The 17,597-nt window shown below is 46.4% G+C and overlaps 2 protein-coding genes across 4 annotated transcripts; one reads left to right on the top strand and one right to left on the bottom strand.

Moving 5' to 3' along the window:
* The first annotated feature begins 10,496 nt into the window (after nucleotides 1-10,496).
* Nucleotides 10,497-12,277, top strand: LOC119340113 (thaumatin-like protein 1b). The gene is made up of 3 exons (XM_037612018.1): nucleotides 10,497-11,034; nucleotides 11,125-11,386; nucleotides 11,530-12,277. Exons 1-3 carry the CDS (start codon nucleotides 10,506-10,508, stop codon nucleotides 11,936-11,938), a joined length of 1,200 nt encoding a protein of 399 aa, XP_037467915.1. The 5' UTR covers nucleotides 10,497-10,505; the 3' UTR covers nucleotides 11,939-12,277.
* A 719-nt stretch (nucleotides 12,278-12,996) lies between these two features.
* LOC119337862 (oxysterol-binding protein-related protein 4C-like) lies at nucleotides 12,997-16,977 on the bottom strand. Of its 3 annotated transcripts, none has more exons than XM_037610092.1 (6): nucleotides 16,560-16,977; nucleotides 15,263-15,454; nucleotides 14,242-14,487; nucleotides 14,023-14,119; nucleotides 13,513-13,913; nucleotides 12,997-13,322 (listed from the first exon to the last, which is right to left on the bottom strand). In XM_037610092.1, the coding sequence occupies exons 1-6, from the start codon at nucleotides 16,560-16,562 to the stop codon at nucleotides 13,059-13,061; spliced, it is 1,203 nt and encodes a 400-aa protein (XP_037465989.1). In that variant the 5' UTR covers nucleotides 16,563-16,977; the 3' UTR covers nucleotides 12,997-13,058. The 3 variants fall into 3 exon arrangements, with proteins under 3 accessions (XP_037465989.1, XP_037465987.1, XP_037465988.1); XM_037610090.1 differs by lacking the exon at nucleotides 16,560-16,977 and adding an exon at nucleotides 15,540-15,886; XM_037610091.1 differs by lacking the exon at nucleotides 16,560-16,977 and adding an exon at nucleotides 15,546-15,884.
* Between the last annotated feature and the right edge of the window lie 620 nt (nucleotides 16,978-17,597).

Genomic DNA, 17,597 nt, shown 5'->3' on the forward strand with positions numbered 1-17,597 from the left:
CAGCCGAGCGCACCGAGTAAAGGAGTCGGTTAGGGTTGGGGATTGATCGATCCCAACCAAACCCGATCCACTCCTTGCAGCGGCGCCGCCGACAGTGGTCTTGGCTGTCGCGCCCCCACACGTCTCCGGTGATCACCGGCCGGCACCACCTCCACGCGTGTCGTAGCAGTGGCGTTCACCGGCAGCGAGAGGCACTCCTTCCGCGCTCGTCCTTGTCCGAGGATCCTCCAGGGAGCAGGGTGCCCGGCGTGACACCGTTGAATGCGTCGTTCGGGCGGCCGGGCTCCAAGTCCCGTGCGTGCGGCGCGGCTGCTCGATGGAGGGCACGATGCCGTGAAGCTGAAGGGTGTAAAGCGGCGGCGAGACGGAGGCGTAGGCAAGGGCGTCGCCCTCCATCTCAACAACCGCGGGGGTCGGAGACGGCAGTGGAGCAGCCTCGGCTTCGTCGAGCGTGGAGGCACGCTGAGGCTCGGTGGCGCTGCGATTGGGGCCGGCGCCCGCGTCTCCAGGCTGCGCGACCGCCTTCGGCACGGTGTGGAACGGCATGAAGATGAAGAAGCCGGGCTCGTCAGCCGGCACTGGAGACGGAGGCGGAATCCGCATTGGAACCGCGAGCACGGGGTTAGGGATCCCGAGTCCTGCGCGTGCTGGAGGCGCGCTGGGGCCAGCCACCGTTGGGGCGTGGTCACCGGGAGCAGCGGCGCGACGGCCGTGTCCAGGGGCACAGAGACCACGTCGAGGGCCGCGTCCAGCGGCATCGTGGGCCTTGTCCAGCGCCACGGCGTCCGAATCAGCGGAGGCGGCCGTCCTCATGGATGAGGCGGAGGAAGAAGTTGACAAGGCCGGGCATTCTCACCGTCGGCAAGTGAACTTCTCCCTTTCTCTTCTGCTCTGGGCAGAAACTATCGAGCTGACAACGTGTGAAAAATCAATTGTAAAGGAACAAGAGAATCCAACAAATGATTGAATCGGTGTCCTTTATTGATGATTGACATGCTATTTATACAATGGGAACCGCCGCCTCATAGGGACGCGATGGTTCAAGAGGCATCATTCCAGGCTGCAACCGACATGCCGGTTGTTAGTATCGTGGAACCGCACGGGAGCGGAGATTCCCCTAATAACCGTAAGGGTTATTATATTAACAAAAACACCACTCGACTTGTATCTGAAAGATAAAACACCCAATCTCAAATTACTGACGTTTTCAGATGAGAAAGTGCAGAGGGAATCTCAAAAGGCAGAGGAGAACCCAATCCGACGTGATGTTGATCGGAGATTGATATACTAGTATTCAGCAGGAAGGTAGGTACGGACATGGAAACACATGCTAATTGGCGAATTGCCGACAAAACACACAACGAACAGGGGAACACACGCACACACAGAGAAGGCCTAATCTTTCAAAGAGAAACAAGATGAAAAAAAGCAGCACCCAGCCACCCAAATGGAATTCCAGACATCTTTTTCAAGAACACGCGCGAGAATCGCGTGTCTTTGTATTGATAGAGAGAAAAGAGGGTTTTTACGGATGCTGAACAATTACAACAGCGTCAGAAAGATTGATTTTAACAAAAGTGAATTGTTCTGTTTTGGAAGAGTCAAATATGAACAAAATGCTTATAAACGATTGTTCGGATGTGAACTTGGTACCCTGCCTTTAGTTATCTAGGCATGCCAATTCACCCTCTCAAGCTTGCAAACAAGGAGTGGAAGTGTATTGAAGATGGATTTGAAAAAAAACTAAGCTGCTGGTAGGGTAAGCTTATGTATACCGAGATCGGCTGGTACTAATAAACTGAGTGCTCACGAGTATGCCGATGTTCCTTCTGTCTTCTTTTGAAGTACATGTAGGGGTATGAAAAATGTTAGGCTTCTATCAATCAAGATTCTTTTGGCAGTGCGATGAAATAAAGAGGAAATACATGCTTACTAAATAGGATATCATTTGTAGGCCGAAGTACAAGGGTGGTCTCGGAATTGAGAATTTAGAGGTAAAGAATAGATGTCTGCTCGGTAAATGGTTGTACAGACTTTTTGTTGAGACCGAAGGCACGTAGGTACAAATTTTACGTGATAAATACTTGTTGACCTTGTATCTGGTCTTCGATGGGACGCATGGCTACATCTGGTGTGAAGGTTGATGGATGTTTACCTCTCTGATGAGCCTGATAGTATTCACTAGAGATTAACTATGAACGGAATCTTCTCAGTGAAATCTATGTATGTAGAACTAATTGACTCTGGTCCGATTCCGAAATCAATACATATTTGGAAGATCAAATTGCCATTAAGAATCAAAGTCTTCATGTGGTTTGTTCACAAGGAGATGATTCTGACTAAGGATAACTTGGCAAAGTGTAACTGGGAGGGTAGTCAATGATGTTGCTTTTGTAATCCAGATGAAACTATTAAAAACCTCTTTCTCGATTGTCAGCTGGCCAAATTATTATGGCGTTCAATTCATATAGTCTTTAATATGACCCCTCCAAATAGTATTCACATGTTATTTAGGACGTGGCTAAATGGAGTAGAGCCAAATACTGCGAGACATATTCGGATAGGAGTATGCGCATTACGTTGGGCTACATGGAACTGCAAAAATGATATGTTTTTTAACAGACAAACTCATATAATTTTTTTGCAGTTTATCTACAGGGCCCACTTTGTATCCGTCCCGCTTACAACCCATAATGTGATTAAGCCAACCAAGGCCCAAGATAAACTTTGGCATGTCAACGGCCATTATATAATTGAGCCAATCATGTGTCTGAGGTATATTTTGGCCTACTGTCGGCCCGTGAATTGTTCGGCACAATTCAAGCCCAATCTACTTTAAGCCTGTTAAAAGTCCATGGTATTTTCTGTCCCAACTAAGGCCCGTGGTTTACTCGGCCTATTAAAGGCCCGAAACCACTTTACATTTAGGCCTCCTAATGGCCCAATATGATTAGCGAGTTATGGGCCGGTCCGTTTGCGTAGCGTAATTTCTTTTTATATACCGCTGACGGACCGGTAACGTATTGGGCCGTTGAGCTCCATTGAAGCTTTCGACCTAAATTACAGCATAGTAACTAAGAAAAAACCTAAACTATACGATAAGAAAATTACGGCATATTACATTCACACGGCATCAAAGTTCGCCACAAGTGATAATAAAGCGCAACTAGACCACATATTACATACACTGGGCATCAAAGATTGCCACCAGTGCAAATAAATGCGCCAATAAATAATATACAAAACCGACAACACATCAACACAGTCAAGAAACGTTAGCCCTGTCCCGTAGCTGCAGCGCAAGCAGCTGAACAAGATGATGAGACCTCAGTTTTTCTGAACATTAAATCCTCCAGCTCTAGCTTCTTAGCAATAAAGCACGCATGGATGTCCTTTGTGACCTTCGTTAGAGAATGGACTTCAAGTCGGAGAAGCTGAACCAAGTCTTTCCGCTTGAAGTTGAGGCTGAAGAAGTCAAACTGATTCAGCGAGCAACTTCACCGAGATTATGTCACAGCTACTGGTGAGTAGTTTGAACTCACTGTCTCCATCAAGACATGACCTTGGGGTCGTCTCTCTCTCTTCAAGATGGTTTTCCTTCTTTGCTGCAATATAAGTGATAGGTACCAGCAATGGGTTTGGCTCACTATCTTCCCTACAGTTTTGCCTGGCGTTAGAGATATTACTCTGAAAGATAAACAAGGAGACAGATAACGGATTTCACAATATATAAGCAATGATGGTCGTTGTGCTGCTAATTTCATACCATTTTATATTGACAAAATCAAGGATACAATTTAAAATAGTATTAACATAATATGCCATTGTCCGTATCATCGGCAAAATTAGTTAAGACAAAGCAGGAAATGAGATGATGCAAGCCTAGGAAGCTTGACCACACCACTAGATTAGAGATCTAGAACACAGGCATACATGCAGGGCTAAAGAAAATCATTGGATTTGTTCGAATTAATGTGGATGGTATGAATAATGAACATGTTTTTACAACTACTATTCGAAACTGGCAGTTGTTGCGAACATGCAATCTGATGCAAACACCAAAGTAAACAACAGTGGAGGAAATGATACATATCCAAATCTATACTAGAACAAAGCTTGAAGGCTTGAGAAGGATAGACTTACCTTACAAGTTAATGTGGGCTCTACAAAGCCCTTCTTCATGTCGATGGAAGGATAATTCAAGAAATTTCCCAAAGAAACTTCTTCATAAGTGTTGCCTTTATTTTATATTTTGTAAAGAGTAAATATAAATCTAATGATATTGGAAGAAATAGACGATAATGAAGCTCAGATGCAGAGTGATGATGCATAATAAAATAGCTATCAATTAAGTACAACATTACAAGGCAAAAGGTACTGAAGAGGAATGCAGACCTCAACTTGTACAGTAGGATTGGCCTTATTAAACATTTTGGTAAGAGTAACTGTAGATCTAATAATTGATAGAGAATGGAGGGTATGACAGATAAGATGCAGAGTGATGCTAGACAATCAACTATCTCTCAATTTAAGTACAGTAATACTACCTCCGTCAGAATTACTTGTCGCTAAAATGGATATATCTAGCACTATTTTACTTCTAAATACATCCAATTGAGCAACTAAGTAATTGGTACTTAGAAGAGCAATCCAGAACTTCATAACCACTGATTTTATTCTACATTTATGTAAGAGTAAATATAAATCTTATAATTTCGAGCAAACTGAGGATAAGGAAGCTACATGCACAGTGATGCTACATAATCAAACAGCAATGAGTGTAAGTGTGGTGATAAAGGGTAAGAGGTACTGACAAGAGCAATGCAGTGCGCAGTATTGTTGTGAGATCCTTGTGGAGTAGGGGTATTGTGCTAGAGTTGGGACTGTGTTTTTTGGGGCTGGTGATGTGGCCACTAGAACTGGAGTGCTATCTGATTTATCAGGTATAAATGCCTTTTTCAAATACTTTGTTGGAACTCCTTTAGGATCTGCAATCACCCTCTTTCTTTTGGACATCTGTTACAAAAGAACAACATTTGGGTGAAAAAACATGATATGATGACACATGGAATAGGTACAGAAAATGAATAGGCATGGCATATTTTCATATATGATGTGTAAAGTGCACCAACAATTGGCCGGAGAGCGGTGTTTTTAGAAAACAATAATTTCGCTCCACCAGCAATACCGATGCGCAACGGCCTCAATCGTTTCCTGATCCTTTCCGGTGTTGTTGCTACCGAGGCACAAACAATAATCTAGAATAGTATACTGTGCGAACATTAACCCATTGGAAAAATAAGTTCCCAACAAATTAATGTCCATTTTTACATCACGCCATCGGTAATAGTGCACCAACAATTGCCCGAAACAGTATCCCAACAATTGCCCGAAACAGTATCCGAGTAAATCCAAAACTGCTAAACGAAACAACAACCCAGATAAACCGAAACAGCAAACAGAAACCATTAACCCATCCAGACTATAAACCAAAATAATTACCGAATTATAGCCCAGAGCAATACACCCGAATAAACTGGAACAACAAAAACAGTAAGTCAACACTACGCATTCATGCGACCAGTAATCCAAAAGAAATGCCAAAAGAACCTAAAAATACTAAGACTCCTCCTCCCTCGACCAGGAATAGTAAACCTAGAGAAACGGAACAACACCCAAATAAACCAAAAACATTAGTCCACCCAAACTTTAAAGTGCACAATACCTAAATTGTAACCCAGAACAATACATTCGAATAAACCGGAACAACAAAAATAACAAAACAACATATGTTGTTTTCCTACTTATTTCAGTAAAATACAGACGAAATTGGTCACGGGCGCGGCGCGCGCTTCTTTGGTGCATGTATAGTATTGCTACATATGGATGAAAGGTGCCATACATGATGACAAACATGAAATTCTTGCTATATTAGGCAAGTACTGTTCTTTTAAAAACGCTTGTATTCACAAACAAATTGTTGCTACATTTCCGTTCACAACGCCATAATATCTGCATGACAAAAAATGCGCATACCTGGTTCATAAATCATCTATTATATATTAGCACATCACATTTTTGAATAACAAATAAACTCTTTGTATATATTCATGTCCTTCCAATAACACGCCATCTCTTAATCGTTGTATACCAAATAAGTTTTGTATTACTATTTCTTTCCTTTTGATAACATACTATCTCTGGCAAATTATGTTTTGATATTATTTCCCGCGGTAAATCCTTGCTTTGCATGAACACATGTACTACAAAAGTTTGGCTTTTCCATAAACAAAGACTCCATTACTGAGGTCACATTGCAGACAAACCATGAATATAAGTTTCAAGTTTGGGTTGATAACAATGAAGAAGGTCTTCTATTTTGATGGGGACATTCGGAAAAGACCTTGCTACCTGTTACTCATTGGAAGTCGGTACATAAATATTACTGGATATAACACAACCTGATCTTATTATCCATGTGGCCCTACCCGGCAAGATCCATCCATGATTCATCCAAGTTAGTTTTCTTTCAACTTCTTGCATGTTAATCATCACTCAGCAGTGTACCTGTTGTGCCCAGCTAATCACTGTTTGTATTTAAAAATGACAGCAATTTCCTTTGTGGCTATGTTGCTACTTCTAACTTAATGAATGGTCAACACGCACTCTGTCTATTAAGGGTCAAATGTAACATTTGGCCCTGACGCTAGCCACCCATGTTATAATCAGGTTCAATTTGAGCCCAACCGATCACTAGTGTTTTCTGCGAAAAAACTAGACAAAACCATATGTACCAACGGGAAAAAAGATAAGCAGGTAATTTTTCGGAACCCTAACCGCAATTGTTGTAGTTTTTTGCTACTTACCCGTCATCTACATGTGAATCATAAATTTTGCACTTACTGAAATATGCATATTCGCCCTTGACCAGGTGGAAGGCCGAATTGAGGGGGACGTACCTCTTAGAACTTTTATTACTAAGTATTACAAAGAGCTTTTTGGACCTTCAGCCGAATCAAATTTTCAATTGGATGAATCCATTACTCATGACATTCCTCAAGTCACGGAAGCAGAAAATGAATTCCTAACCTCCCCGTTCTCTGAGGAAGAAATTCGAACTGTGGTGTTTCAAATGGAACACAACAAGGCTCCGGGTCCGGATGGCTTTCCCGCAGAGTTCTTTCAATGTTTTTGGGACGTCATTAAGGCAGACTTGGTTCATTTATTTAACCAACTGCATGCTGAAGACCTTGACATTTCTTGTTTAAACTTTGGGGAAATTATCCTTTTGCCTAAGATTAAGGAGGCTAGTCGTATTCAACAATAACGACCGATTTTCCTTTTGAATGTAAGTTTTAAAATCTTTACGAAGGTCGCAACTAATCGGTTGAACGGGGTGGCTGACCATGTCGTAAAACCCACTCAAACAACATTTATGCAAGGCCGCAACATATTAGATGGAGTGGCCATCTTGCACGAAACTGTACATGAGCTTCACCGAAAAAAGTTGAATGGTGTCATTCTTAAAATAGATTTTGAAAAAGCCTACGATAAGGTTAAGTGGTCCTTTTTGTTGCAAACTTTGCGCATGAAGGGGTTTTCACAAAAATGGTGTCGTTGGGTAGAGAACTTTGTCTCTGGAGGCAGTGTGGCCATAAAAGTTAATGATGACGTTGGCAACTATTTTCAGATAAGGAAGGGGCTTCGCTAAGGGGACCCCGCTTCTCCTATTTTGTTTAACATTGTGGCCGACATGCTAGCTACCCTTGTTGAGCGGGCTAAGTTGGATGGTCAAATTAGTGGTGTCATTCCACACTTGGTAGAAGATGGTCTATCTAGTCTACAATATGCGGATGACACTATTCTATTCATGAATCATGATCTAGATAAGGCAAGCAATCTCAAGTTGCTCTTATGTGCTTTTGAGGAACTTTCTGGTCTCAAAATTAATTTTCATAAGAGCGAACTTTTTTGCTTTGGCGATGCTGCAGAATCAGCACCTGAGTATGCTAAGATTTTTGGATGCCAGCTCGGGCAGTTTCCGATTCGATATCTGGGTATTCCCATACACCATCGGCGCTTAACTATCGCTGAGTGGAAGCATGTGGAAGAGAGACTTGAGAAACGCTTAGCCAGTTGGAAGGCCAAACTCTTGTCTTACGGGGGACGATTGATCTTGATCAATTTAGTCCTAAGCAACATGGTTTTATATATGTTGTCATTCTCCCACCTACCGAAAGGGGTTCTCCAGCGACTAGACTACTTTAGATCCAGATTTTTTTTGGCAATGTGATAACGAATCCAAGAAATATCGACTGGCTAGGTGGAGCGTATTATGCAGACCTAAAAGTCAAGGGGGGCTGGGAATCCAAGACCTTGAGATTAAAAACATTGCTCTTCTCAGCAAGTGGGTTTACAAACTACTCACTGAGAATGGAGTATGGCAGGAAATCATTCACAACAAGTATGTGGGATCCAATGCCATTTCTCAAGTTCATTGGAAACTTGGGGATTCGCATTTCTGGAGTGGTGTGATGAAGGCCAAGGAATTCTTTTTCCAATTTGGGACCTTCTCAGTTAGGGACGGTTCTCAGGTTCAATTCTGGGAAGACATCTGGCTAGGGAACAACCCACTAAAGGTGCAATATCCAAGCTTGTACAGGATTGTTAGACATAAATTCATCACGATCAAACAAGTTTTAGGACAAGAAAACCTTGATATTTTTTCTCGTAGGGACCTTTTTGGCCTTCGTCTGGCAGCACAGAATGAATTACTCACTCGCCTGGAGGACATTCAACTGTCAGGTGAGCCAGACATTTTTTGATGGAACTTGCATCAGAATGGCAAATTTTCAGTCAAATCCATGTATGATGCAATGGTTCATTGTGATGTTCCACATGATAACAGGAAATTGTGGAAGCTCAAAATCCCTCTAAGAGTGAAGATTTTCCTCTGTATTCTTAACAGAGGAGTCATCCTAACTAGAGATAATCTGGCACGACGAAACTGGCATGGTTCCAAGACATGTGTCTTTTGCCAACATGACGAGTCTATTAAACACTTGTTTTTTGAGTGCAAGTTCACTCGGGCAGTTTGGGTCATAGTTCAAGTAGTTTCGAATCTATACCCACCATGTAGTGCACGAAACATGTTCGGCAACTGGTTGCCGGGTATTGATAAACAATTTTCTGCACATATTCTTGTGGGAGCGGCGGCCTTATGCTGGGCACTGTGGCTTACCAGGAATGATGTGATTTTTAATAACAAATGTGTCTCATCTCCTATGCAGGTTATTCATGTGTGTACACGATGGCTCCGTACTTGGTCTATCCTGCAGAGTCCGGAGGACAGGGGCCTTTTTATGATGGCGTCTATACGGCTGGAGCGTTCGGCCAAGGAAGTTTTCTACCCCCATAGATGGCGGTGTGACCTACGGATAGGATCTGCCACTCCTTAGGCTGGACATGTTTTATTTGATTGGCATTGTATCAAATTATTTTTTGCTTTTAGGGTACTTTGTACTTTTTTGGCTGTGTGCATCTAGCTATGCAGAGGCCGGGCTTTCTTTCGATGCGATTGTATCACCTCGATATATCTATTCAATGAAATGTCTTTTATCGAAAAAAACGAACTGGTACTTTCAAGGATCTACTATTTGCATCATGAGTTTGTGACACAAATGCTGATAGGCTGCAGCATAGGTTATTTGAAGCATAAAGTAGTTGTGCATGGATGGTTATTCTTGTTGTAACACCCACTTGGAAGCTATGCTTTATCTGAACTGATGGGTAAGACGGCATTTTTGTTCTTTGGATCTGCAAGGGTAGCACCTGGCATCTCTTTAAATACCTAAGATATCATTTATGTTGATGAAATGATTTAGTTATACTAAGTAGAATCTGTACCATGGATGTGAGAAATTGATGCCTTCGTTGCTCTCTTGTGGTACTTCTTACTGCCGCAAAGCCAAGTTTGCAGTTTACATCCCCCTGAAAGCAATGTCAGAGAACACCATAGAGTTGCGCCAAAATGGGATAGTTGAATGCTCTAGTTTGAGAATGATCCCCTTCAAAAATTTATTTTATTTGAGATTGGTCAATGTGGACTGGAATGGTCATATCATAACCTGATGCCTCGTGGAAGTGGGTAGATAGAGCACGGGACATACATGTACAGGACACTGACTCAATGCTCTAGTGATCATTATATGTGTAAAATGAGGATTGGTTTAGACTGAAAAATAAGTTACCTTGTGTGAAATTAAGGCATACACACCTACGAGTGTTGTTTTATAGGCTCCTAGCAGCATTTTCACTTGTGCGTGTCACTTGGATTCTTACATAAGGTATTTCTTCTCTCTGAGGCCACCCCATCCATGGGAAATGCTAAAGCAATCTCACCAAGCAACTAACTCCATTTTTGAACCCTGCACGCCATTATATATTTGATGACGAACAGGATTGCATGCAACAAGTGACAAGGAAATCAAGAAGATCTCAAGACCATGGAGGCACCGAGAAATCACGGCGCGCCATGCTTGCTCCTTGTTCTGTTGGTACTAGCTGCCCAGTGGTGCAGCGTCTCGACGGCGAGCTGCAGCTTCACCATATCCAACTACTGCACCCACACCATCTGGCCGGGGACGATGGCCGGCGCGGGCACGCCGCAGCTGCCCACGACGGGGTTCAGGCTCGACCCGGGGCAGACCGTGCGGATCCCGGCGCCGGCTGGTTGGTCCGGCCGGATATGGGCGCGCACGGGGTGCAACTTCAGCACCGACGGCTCAGGCGCGGCCGCCGGCGCGGTCGCGTGCCAGACCGGCGACTGCGGTGGTGGACACATGGAGTGCGGCGGCACGGGCGGGAAGCCGCCAGCGACGCTCTTCGAGATCACGCTGGGGAAGGGCGGCCCCGCCGACCAGGACTTCTATGACGTGAGCCTCGTCGACGGGTACAACCTGCCCGTCGTCGCCGTCCCGCGGGCGCGGCAGGGCAGCTGCAATGCCACCGGCTGCGCCGCCGACCTCAACCTCTGTACGTGGCACGTAGCATCATTATGAAGTAGCTATGCATCCATGTTGTACAAGTGTATGCTCTGACACGTAAACAACCATGTTGTTGCAGCATGTCCCAAGGAGCTGCAGGTGGCCGGCGGCAATGGTGGCGGCGCAGTGGCATGCCAGAGCGCGTGCGAGGCGTTCACGCAGGACAAGTACTGCTGCAGCGGCGCCTACGCGACGCCGGACACGTGCAGCCCGACAGCCTACTCCTCCGTCTTCAAGTCGGCGTGCCCGCGGGCCTACAGCTACGCCTACGACGACGGTAGCAGCCTCTTCACCTGCAACGCCGTCGACTACACCATCGCTTTCTGCCTCCCTCCAGCCGGGTAATCAATCACTTCGACATGAAATGTGCTTCTGAATGAACTCGGTAGTTCGAACGAGCCAAACTTCAACATGATATGTACAGCTGAAATTTTGTGCTTTGAAATACTGGGAATTTGATGGATAACCCATGGTTACACTACAGGTTGAACATGCCTGCTGATGCTAACAGTGCTCCTCCTGCTGACAACAATGGTGGTGGAAGCGCCTACGTGCCGCCCACGACAGGCAACAGCGGTGCTGGAAGCATCTACCAGCCAACCCCTGCAGGTAACAATGGTGCTGGCAGTGCCTACCAGCCACCTCCAACAGGCAACAATGGCGTCGGAAGTGCCTACCAGACACCTCCGACTGGCACCAATGGCATCGGAAGCACCTACGAGACACCCTTGGCTAGCAGCAATGGCGTCGGAAGTGCCTTCCAGCCGCCCCTGACGGGCGACGACAATGGCGTGAGAAGCGCCTACCAGCCGGGGATGATCCAGTCGGCGGCGAGCACGCGATACGGTCAGCTATGGTTTCTGCTACCCGCAGCGCTCTTGTTCCTTAAATGATCATTCTCCATGAAAGGCCAGCCAGTGTTTCATGTCGAGCCGGCCTTCGAGCTTTCGAATACGTGAGGGATCGGATGATCTTAGGCGTGGAAGGAAGAAGAGGCTCGAAGCAGAGTACATCCAAGCATAGATCTTGTAGGAGTTTCTGACAGATTCACAGTAGTTGCAACTTGAAACCCTCCTGTATTCAGTAACTAGATGGTACTGGTGGTGCAAATAGGGGGAGATGTAAATATTGGCTTCTTTCATGCAGGCCAACAATGAAATCTACTAGTACAAATTGTATACTCATTAATTCCATTATTAATAAGGAAAAGTATGCTCTGTTTTTACGATTCATAGCTTATAGGAACTTTATAGCACTGTCGGGTGATAAATCTTCTCCTTTTCTGTAGTGTTAAGATAGTTTGAATTGAATAGCCCTATCTAATTCTCGAGAGAAATTTCTCATCCCAAGAAATCTGAGAATAAGAAAAGAAGAAAAAGAAGCAACTAAGGGACTCTTTGGATAGCAGAAAACTGAAAATGTGAGAAATAGAAAATAATGCATAACTGGAATGTCATGACTTATACTCCCTCCGTTCCCAAATATTTGTCTTTCTAGGCATTTCAAATGGACACAACATACGAATGTATGTAGACTTATTTTAGAGTGTAGATTCACTCATTTTGCTCCATATGTGGTCACTTGTTGAAATCTCTAGAAAGACAAATATTTAGGAACGGAGGGAGTAGATTCGTACATGACTTGAAGCACAAGAATTTTTGCAATGATGCCTACGAATGGATCACTGGAAAATAACACAGGAATTTCAGAGAAATGGGGAGAGTAGAAAGAGACACAGACAAAATGTATTGGACGTCTCATATGAAAGAATGAATGAGATTTGAGCTCATGCCATACTGTATTTCCTATGGAATAGCGGTCACAGGATTGCTGGCCAGGCCAAAATCCAGCAACCACAATTCTATGATCCGAAGGGCTCTTATAGGGAAAGAAATCATAAGGATATATCCTCCGAAGAATCAATGGAAATCCAACAATCCAAAAAAGATTATGTAAAAAAGAATGGTCAGCTTGATTATATGATTTAACATTGTTATTACATGTAATGCAGTGTCATGAAGAAGGAGAAGGTACAACGATAGGAGCTGGACGCACTGATTTCTCTAATGGACAGCAGTCCCAGTTCCCCTCCTTGTCCTGGGACAATGAGAAGTGCTTGGGCATCCACACCTCTCCCTTCTCATTCCTCTCCTTTTCAAGGCTCCTAGCCCTGCCCTCGACGTTCCGCTTCGCCTCGCTAGCCTTCTCCCAGTCCTTTGCCAGGATAGCCTCGCTGACTTCGCTCCAGACGACCGCCGACTCGGTAGATGACAAGCCCTGCCAAATTATCACCATCATTCATGAGTACTACCCCTGTGCTGCTTTGCAAGTTTCAGCTATGCTCAACTGAAAGTGTACTGACATGCCATATCATCAGTGATCACAACTACAGACAGTGTGAATTGTTTTATTTTTTGAATAAACAAGAAAATGCAATATATTTTCTTCTGAGTTACTAGAATTTCACCTCTTCTTCTTTAACCTCCGGTGTGACGAGGTTAGCGATGGAGAGGTTCGCGTCATAGAGAACCAAGACCTCCCCACTCTCAACATCCTTGAGCGAAACAGTCCTATCCCAGTAGCCATCGATCTCGAAGACGGTGTCCTGCGGGCTCGATGAATGGAACACCTTGCCCTTAACGCACCTCCCGTCACCTCCCATTCCCATGAAGGAGTTGCTTCTGTGGTAGCTCAATTCTGCCTCGAGCCCGGAGTCCTTGCAGACGATCCTGACGGTGCCGGACCACTCGACGGAGGGCCCAGGAAGCAGCCTGATGAGCAGGTTTGGACAGTCCATCTCGTATGTCTCGTTGAACTTTGGAAGCCTGACTTGCCTCTTGCCGTGCACCGTTGCCTCTATGCTAGCACCTTCAGTGAAGCAAGTGAAAGGGGTACAGGAGTTTATATAAGTTTGCAAATCCTTGCTTGAATAGCAACGTTATGCTGAAGCTTGGAATTTGTTGATCTGGTGGCCTACCATTAAATTTCGGCACTGGGTGTTGGCTCCAGACAAGCTCGACGTTTCCGCCGTCATCGGTAGCGTGAAGCGCGGAGACTGGGGGTTTATGAGACACCTGAAAATGTTAATGTCATATGACCATTTCTTCGAAAAGTAGTGTCATATATGATCATTCACGTTGTTGAAAAAGATTATGTGTTTTTCAGAAAATGAGTAATTTTTGAAAAGTTGGGTTGCCTGCTCAAGAAGGACATGGAGTGACCCTCTGGAGACATGGTGCGTCTCTCCGAGGACCGGGTTGTAGGGCGCGAAACCGAAGATGGGCGGCCTCGTCGTCGAGATGCTCCATGCGACGACCGCCGTGAAGCGCTCGAGGCTGTCCTTGCCTTTGCCGCATCTGCTCAGGTAGTCATCTCCGTCGCAGTAGACTATTTCCCCGTACAACTGGAGCTGCGATTTTGGCAGGTTGAACGTAGCAGGCAGCTGGAAATGATCAGGCTCGTCAGTCATTTCATCAGTGAAGTAGTAGTGTGCTTAAAATCTTGCGTGAAATAGTAATGCGGCAACGGTGAACATATATCTTTTTTTAGGGAAGCAGCAGGACTATGCTGTGTATTTTTATATATTAATTTTCGAATAAATGATACAAAAGAGTAGTGTTCAACGAATAAAACAATAAGATAACAAAACAACATGTGGCACATTTAAAGTGTAGATATTTTTCTTACAAAATTAAGATTGTGAAGTGCACCTATTAGACTTTCATGAATTTAATCTGGGAGCTAACCGACAATTTAGTGTCCCTGGAAAAGGACTAACCAAATCATAAGTAGGTGTGATCTCCACACCACTAACTAACCCCTAATAAGCTTATCTTGGCACATAAAGTGACATGACTCAATCACTCTAATTCTTAAACCATGAGAGAAGCTTCCATGTTTAATCATATAGAGTACAGTCCAAGCTTTGGGGCCCCATTTGGTTTGTTTCAAATCCGCGGGAATTCGTTGAACTTGTTTTTGCTGCCTAGCTGAACCCCACCTACTCCAATCTCCCATAAGCAAATCAACCTGCCCTGATTAAGTGATTATTATAGTACAGTACCAGCCCCCTGAATTATGCCGGATTCAGGGTAGTACCTGTGGTGCTCCTAACCTCGGAGTAAGTAAAGTAGCAAGTGAATTCAAATTTGGCTCTCGAGATGGGAGTCTCACATCACACACGAGAGTGAACAGTAGTGGTGCTTGTTTGTTTTTACCTGGAAGTGCGAGAGATCGGCCCCCGGCCTGACGTTCCCGAAGAGGCTGAGCACCCGCTGCACGAGGTTCGCCGGCTGGAGCTCCGCCGCGAGGCCCCCTTCCAGCGACAGCGGCGCGGTGAGCACCGCCGCCGAGGCCCTGGCCGTGGCCGTGGCCGTGTCTGCCGCCGATGCGTCGACCTCCGACTCAACCTGCATCCAGTCAGTTACTAATACAGTCAGATACATATGGGCTCCAATTATGATGTTCTGGTGCTAACTGAATGGTAGTGGAAACCGAGACATGGCGGATCGCTCGCCGTCGTCGCCGTCGCCCCATGTAGGATCTTGCTTGTTGCATTCAGGTTTCGTTTCCTTGGAGGGGAGGCTCCAAGAAAAGTCCGGTCCAATCGAGTTGGCCGATGAACGGGAACGAAAACGAAATCGAGTTGGTCTGGGAGATGGTTTCCCTCCACCGCTCTCATGTGTCCATCTGCCGTCGAATATGTAGTAGCTAGGTGTGTGTTTGTACTAAATAATAAAGTGGGGAAGAGGTCAGTGCCGGCTGAAGGTGCTGCTGCTGTTGGCCGGCCAGCCGAAAGCTGGAGCTATCTATGTGTGTCTTTGCGTCGCGTTTACATGGGAGTGCACGCCCCCGACGCGGCTATGAAAAGGAAACGGAACGCGGACTCCATTTCGTGGGTGCCTCTTCCTCTTTCTTCGTCGCAAAGAAAAGGAAAGGTGGCCTCTCCGATAGCCGTCTGTTACATCACGAGGACTAAAACGCACGAGGTTATCAAAGATTATTGCCCGTGCCGAAAGAAATCTTATCCGACGTCACAGATTTAGGTCGATCGCCCAGTGTTGATTTTGCCGGCACAGGTTAAAAATTCACCTTCTCAAAATCCAAAATCGTCCAAAATTGTTTTGTTTCCGAAATTAAAAACCAGCGGCGTCTATGACTTTTTTGTTCTGTTTTCCGAAAGGAAAACGGATAATCACCTTTACCGCCCAGCAAGTAGTCGTACATGTGGAAGCGCACAGGTGAAAAGGTGAATGCGGAAGGGGGAAATTGGCGAGACGGGACAGAAAGGCCCACAGAACGGCGGGCGGGCCAGAGGCGAAAGCACGGGCGATATTCGCTACCCTGACGCTCGAAGCGCCGCCCCCCAATCTTCGATCGAGAGAATCTTCTGCTCTCCTCGCCACCGCCCGGCCATGCGTATGCCGCCGGCCGTCCGACGGTGATCACGGAACTTGCTAAAAGAAGAAAGGCCAAGCTTGCGAGAACGTCCAATTGATCGAGAAGAGGGCGTACCATGGTTGGTTCGCGTGAGCTCCAATCCCCGACGCGAGCTCTCCTTGATTCGATCCTCTCCCCGGCCTTGGCCTGCGGATTGCGGGTTTGCTGTCCCTCGATCCTCTCGTTTTCGAGCTGGGTATGGTGGCTGCGTGGGCGGGCGACGGGGGGTGGGTTGGAATGGAATCCTCGATATGGGCGGGCGGGCGGGGAAGAAGCAAGCAGATCGCTGGATTGATCTCCTTCCTCTCTTTTTTAGCAGGAGGCTCTCCTTTTTTTGAGGCCGCGTGCGTGCGGTGTTCGCCTTCCTTCCTTGAGGCAGAGGCAGGTGCGGGCCTCTGTCTGAGCCGTTGCTGGCGGCGGCCGCGCGCGGTGACGTCGGCCTCGCCGTGTCCCGTCGGCGTGCGCGTGTGAACGCTTCTCGGCACGGGCCAAAACGTTTCCGCCTTTCCGGGCCTGTGCAATCGCGAGTAAAGCGCGCACGGCTGCCCGCCTAATTTGGGAAGATGTGGACTCTGTTTCTTCCTTCGCAGATCGCACAGTGCTGGAGCGTGGTTCAATCGGCGGTGGACTTCACGTCCTTCGCTGAATCGCTGGCAATCCAACACGATTTGCTTTCCGACTGTTAGAGCAACTCCGACCCAAACCGACACCAATTTTATCCGTTTTTTATTCGTTTGAGTCGCCCGTCCGCGCGTTCGTGTCCGCTTTTTCATTTGGGTCTGCAAATGCGCCCAACGGTAGCCAGACCCATTTTTCACATGTCCGCCCTGACATTTCCTGAAACACGTAGCAAGCAGGGTAGGGGAGCTCGCAGCGCGCAGGAGGCCGACGGGCGATCTCGAACCCCACAGCGGGGGCGGCACGTCGAGCGCCACGAGCATGGCGCGGCGCGGCGAGGCCAGGCTAGGCGCTGCTGGGCGTGGCCGGGCGCGGCTGGTCGGGCGCAGCGCGGCCTAGCCTGGCGCGGGCGCGGCCAGGCGCGGCGAGGCCGGTGCTGCCGGGGTTGGGCGCGGCGAGGCCTAGCGCGCTATCAGGGGCGGCGGGGCGGCGCAG

This window comes from Triticum dicoccoides, chromosome 7B (genome assembly GCF_002162155.2).
Source record: "Triticum dicoccoides isolate Atlit2015 ecotype Zavitan chromosome 7B, WEW_v2.0, whole genome shotgun sequence".
Lineage (NCBI taxonomy): Eukaryota > Viridiplantae > Streptophyta > Magnoliopsida > Poales > Poaceae > Triticum > Triticum dicoccoides.

What these genes read in the sequence shown, in the direction of transcription:
- LOC119340113 (XM_037612018.1), top strand. Translation starts at nt 10,506, where the DNA reads ATGGAGGCACCGAGAAATCACGGCGCGCCATGCTTGCTCCTTGTTCTG. An exon ending in CGCCGCCGACCTCAACCTCT is followed by an intron (nt 11,035 to 11,124) that starts GTACGTGGCACG and finishes ATGTTGTTGCAG; the next exon opens with CATGTCCCAAGGAGCTGCAG. An exon ending in TTCTGCCTCCCTCCAGCCGG is followed by an intron (nt 11,387 to 11,529) that starts GTAATCAATCAC and finishes GTTACACTACAG; the next exon opens with GTTGAACATGCCTGCTGATG.
- LOC119337862 (XM_037610090.1), bottom strand. Translation starts at nt 15,602, where the DNA reads ATGCAACAAGCAAGATCCTACATGGGGCGACGGCGACGACGGCGAGCG. An exon ending in GAGCGATCCGCCATGTCTCG is followed by an intron (nt 15,455 to 15,539) that starts GTTTCCACTACC and finishes GACTGGATGCAG; the next exon opens with GTTGAGTCGGAGGTCGACGC. An exon ending in CCCAGTGCCGAAATTTAATG is followed by an intron (nt 13,914 to 14,022) that starts GTAGGCCACCAG and finishes GCTTCACTGAAG; the next exon opens with GTGCTAGCATAGAGGCAACG.